This window comes from Babylonia areolata, chromosome 31, assembly GCF_041734735.1.
Source record: "Babylonia areolata isolate BAREFJ2019XMU chromosome 31, ASM4173473v1, whole genome shotgun sequence".
Classification (NCBI taxonomy): domain Eukaryota; kingdom Metazoa; phylum Mollusca; class Gastropoda; order Neogastropoda; family Buccinidae; genus Babylonia; species Babylonia areolata.
Genome location: NC_134906.1, coordinates 4,604,519 through 4,609,518, shown reverse-complemented (window position 1 = coordinate 4,609,518; position 5,000 = coordinate 4,604,519). Strand labels below are relative to the sequence as shown.

The 5,000-nt window shown below is 43.6% G+C and overlaps 1 protein-coding gene across 1 annotated transcript in view; it reads left to right on the top strand.

Annotated features, from left to right (window-relative positions):
* LOC143275756 (uncharacterized) overlaps positions 1–5,000 on the top strand; it is a 375,053-nt gene that overhangs the window by 161,493 nt on the left and 208,560 nt on the right. The window contains exon 4 of the mRNA XM_076580033.1: positions 218–484. Coding sequence (XP_076436148.1) covers positions 218–484 — 267 coding nt within the window. The remainder of the gene's footprint in view (positions 1–217; positions 485–5,000) is intronic.

Genomic DNA, 5,000 nt, shown 5'->3' with positions numbered 1-5,000 from the left:
TACTACTACTACTACTACTACTACTCATCATCATCATCATCATCATCATCATAACACTACCAATAATAATCCACTCATTCCCCACCCCCACCCCACCCCCAACTCCCTCCTTTCCAGACGGACCCACCACGCACTTTGTCAATACTACTACTACTACTACTCATCATCATAACACTACCAATGATAATCCACTCACCCTACCCACCCCCCTTTCCAGACGGACCCACCACGCACTTTGTCAACTACGGCGTGGGTTCTCTCCCTCTGGTGGACGGCTACCAGATCTACAACAAGGTCATGTTCGGCGTGACCCTGGGCGCATGCGCTCAGCTGTGCCTGACGCAGACGACCTTCGAGTGCAGCAGCTTCGACTTCTCCTTTAACGAGCAGTCCTGCCACATGAGCGAGTACACGGCCGCCGAGCTGAACGGGCTGAGCCACGGGGTGACCCCCAGCTACAGAGTCATGCACTACGAGAAGAAAGGTTAGTTGGGCGGTATGTGTGTGGCTCGTCCGTCGGGATCGACGAGGACCATCTAGTCATCCTGGGGGTGGGTGGGTGGGTTGGGCTCTGTGGGTGCGCAGATGACTGGTCAGGCCAATCCGCGCAAAGACGGTATGTGTGGGGGTGTGGGGAGGGCACAGTTTAGTTGTTGTGAGGGGGAAGGTGAGGGGTTGGTGGGTGGGCGGGCCTTGGTGTGGGTAATGGGGAGGAGGGGGTTTGTAGAATAGAATCGAATAGAATAGAATACTTTTTATTGTCATAAAACCTTAAAGTTTATAAGACACAATGAAACATAAACGTGAGCATATTAAGAAGAGAAACATTCATGAACAAATTTCGCCAGCCTTGGCTGTATTTCTGTTAGAAGGATCAATTCACTAGGCTTTTGCATTTGGACGACATAATATATCGATTAGGAAATCTGTGTCTGTAAGTATTGTACTTGACACAATTGTCTAAAAGGTTATTTTCATCTTCTAAACTGTTACAAGTATCACACAGTCTTTGTTCTTTCGGTGTATTTTTGTATGTGTGTGTGGGAGGGGGGGTGGAAGGCTGATGGGGGATCGGGGTGGGGGGTGGCGTGGGGCACGAGGCTGGCCAGCTACAGACATGCACTACAAGAAAAAAAAAAAAGGTCAGATGTGGGGTGAGGGGGAGTGGCGGGGGGCAGGGATGGGCACATTTTTTTGTTGTGAGGTGGTAGGGGGGGGCCATGGTGGGGGCACAGGTGGTGGGGGACAATTATGTGTGTGTGTGTGTGTGTGTGTGTGTGTGTGTGTGTGTGTGCGTGTGTGTGTGTGTGTGTGTGTGTGTGTGTGTGTGTGTACGTGCCTGTGCCTGCCTGTGTATATGTCTGAGTATGTGCGTGCATGTGTGTGTATATGCTTGTATTTATCTCTTCTCTCTCTCTCTCTCTCTCTCTCTCTCTCTCTCTCTCTCTCTCTATCTATCTATCTATCTATCTATCTATCTATCTATCTATCTATCTATCTAACTATCTATATATGTACGTGTCTAGTTGCCTGTCTGTATGTACGTCTTTGTATGGGCATGTATGTGTGTCAATGTGCCCATCTCTCTCTCTCTCTCTCTCTCTCTCTCTCTCTCTCTCTGTGTGTGTGTGTGTGTGTGTGTGTGTGTGTGTGTGTGTGTGTGTGTGTGTGTGTGTGTGCATGTGGGATAACCAGATACAAGTAGCTGAGACAGTGAAAAGATACTAGTAATGTGGAATAGCCTGATTTTTTTTTTTTTTTCACTCCTGCCGTGTGGCGACCCCAGTGTTCCATTTTCCCTGATTTCTATATTTATTTATTTATTTATTTATTTATTTATTTATAATCTGTTCATCTAAGATGATGATATTAGATCACATCTCTCCATGTGATGTGTTGAGCTGCTGTCGGGGGGTCTTCGGTGTCGGCAGATTCATGGGAGACTGTCGTTGGAAGATCGTGATGGCGGTCACTAGTACTGGGAGGTGGGTGGGGGTGGACAGTTCAGGTTGAGCCAGGATGGGGGTGGTGGGCGGATGAGTGAGGGGTGAGGTAGTTTTAAAAAAAAGGGGGGGGGGAGTGACTATGTAGCCAACAAGCACAAGTCATTGGCATTTTAAAATCAATAAACTGACTGAAATGAGTAAAATAGCAAACCGATGAAGTAATCTGTAACTGACTTTAGATGAATAAATGAATAGATAAATAAATACATAAATAAATAAATAAATAAATAAGAATAAATAAATATTCTGTTCGAGGCTGGCTAAAATAATCATAAAGGCTTTTGAAAAAAATGTATTTATCAGTTTATATATATTCATATGTTTATCCGTCAGTTTTACTTATGCATTCATTTACCTGTTTATTTTTTCAACATTTCCCAGTTTTCCACACTTTCTTCTTCTTTTTTTTTCTTCTTTTTTTTTGTATTCATTCCTTTAACTCATCAGCTTTGTGTTTCCTGTGGACGGTAATCGTCATAGTTTCTTTCCATCGTTCTCTCTGCCTGTCATTCACGTGTCTTTACAGCCTTTTTGGAGTTACATGAATGGTATGTTGTACATTTCAAAACAACGAATCAACTTCTGTCCTTTCAAAGAACTTTTTTTTTTCATTATGACTCCTTTCTTTCAGCTTTTTTTTTTTATTATACATTTATTTGCTTATTTATCATCATTGTTGTCTTTTTTTTCTTTCTTTTTTTCTTTTTTTTTCATTATTATTATTATTATTGTTATTATTATTATTATTATTATTTCTCAAGGCCTGACAAAGCGCGTTGGGTTACGCTGCTGGTCAGTTTCAGTTTCAGTAGCTCAAGGAGGCGTCACTGCGTTCGGACAAATCCATATACGCTACACCACATCTGCCAAGCAGCTCGCTCATTTCCCTTGACACCTGCATGTCCCGGGCAGTATGACTATGGGAGGTTTTTAATCTGAAAGTTGCGCATTGCCTTATGCCACTCTGGGCTTCCCATTCCGTTTTCAATTTTCTGCATTTTCTGCTGGTCAGGCATCTGCTTGGTAGATGTGGTGTAGCGTATATGGATTTGTCCGAACGCAGTGACGCCTCCTTGAGCTACTGAAACTGAAAACTGAAACTCTTTCAGCTGGTTGAAGTACTTTTTTTTCTCAGATGGAATCGATAGCGTTCTATCATTACCGTACCTTAGTCTGTATGGGGTTAATAAGATCTTCAGCTAAACGTCTGTTCACTGTGTTATTAGACGGAAGGAGGAGTAGTAGTACGTGAAAGAAAGGGAATGACGGGCGCCATAGCCGAGTGGTTAAAGCGTTGGACTTTCGATCTGAGGGTCCCGGGTTCGAATCACGGTGACGGCGCCTGGTGGGTAAAGGGTGGAGATTTTTACCATCTCCCAGGTCAACATATGTGCAGACCTGCTTAGTGCCTGAACCCCATTCGTGTGTATACGCAAGCAGAAGATCAAATACGCACGTTAAAGATCCTGTAATCCATGTCAGTGTTCGGTGGGTTATGGAAACAAGAACATACGCAGCATGCACACCCACGAAAACGGAGTATGGCTGCCTACATGGCGGGGTAAAAACGGTCATACACGTAAAAAGCCCACTCGCGTATATACGGTGAACGTGGGAGTTGAAGCCCACGAACGCAGAAGAAGAAGAAGAAGAAAAGAAAGGGAATGCGTGTGAATATTAGTGTAAGAAAGTGTTTATAATGTGTATTAGGGGGAAAGTATATGATAAGAAATTAAAGTTTAAAGAGATTGTCGTGTGTAATGAATGAGGTGTCAACAAGTATTACAGCAATGTAAATATAAATAACGACATCAATCAACATACATCAAAGGAGGATACCAACTGGACTGGAGTTTAGAATTTCCGAGTACATTCTAAGCAATGAATAATCATTCAAAATATTTTCAATGGCTGAGGGAATATTGATAGAAAGAGTCATCAACTACATCTTTTGGAATTAACTGTCTTATGCATAGACAATGAATGAGTAGATGGCTTCCAGTTTTTGTTCGTTTTGGTTTTGTTTGTTTGTTTGTTTCTTTGTTTTTTGTTTGTTTTTTGTTGTTTTTTTCACCGCACATACATTTATTGTTTTTAGAAAATTTTGTACGAAAATCATTTAGACGAATTCTGTACATCAGTCTTGTAATTTGTCTTGAATGTGCTGTTGGTGTCAGATTTAGAAAACCTTTGGGATTAGCCGCATTCTTTGTGTTTACACAATAATATTGGTAATATTGATTATTACTGTGACTCACTCTGTATAGGATTCATTTGCTTGTCATTTTTTTTTTTATGTCAGCGCTTTTGAAGACCGAGGATGAAACAAAATGATATAATTATACAAGACCTACAACAACAACAACAACAACAGCAACAAACAGCGACGGTAAAGCAAGAAGGAGAACTCCCCAGTCAACCCAAAAGACAAGATGCCAATCATCTTCTGTCGGTAATATCAAGGAAAAGAAAAAAAAAGGGGGGGGGGGATGAAAAAAAAAAGAAAGGAAAGGAAAAGTAAGAAAGAAAAAAGAACGTAGCCGTCATTTAGCTACCTCTTCATTAACGATACACGGCTTGCCATCGATCGAACCAACCCCCACCCCACCCCCGCCTCCAGCCAACCCCCCCCCCCCCCCCTCCTCCCCTCTCCCCACCACCACCATCATCATCATCTCATCTCCGTCTGTCTCATCCAGTCCTCTCGGAGACACAGAAGTCTAACAACATTGAGGGGGGTGCGGGAGGGGTGAGGGGGGACGGGCCGGAAGGGGGGGGGGGGAGCTGTATACAGCAGCACGGGGTGATGTCCCTTGTAATGGTCTCAATACGATCTTCTAGTTATCTGCCCCTGTGTGACGTCCTCCGCCGCTGTGCGACTGTCCTCAACAACAGAATTAGCAATGGCGTTGCCGCATTCGGTCGTTGGCGAATCGGGTCAGCTTTATTGGTGGTGGTGGTGGTGGTGGTGGTGGTGCGGGGGTCCTGTGTTCA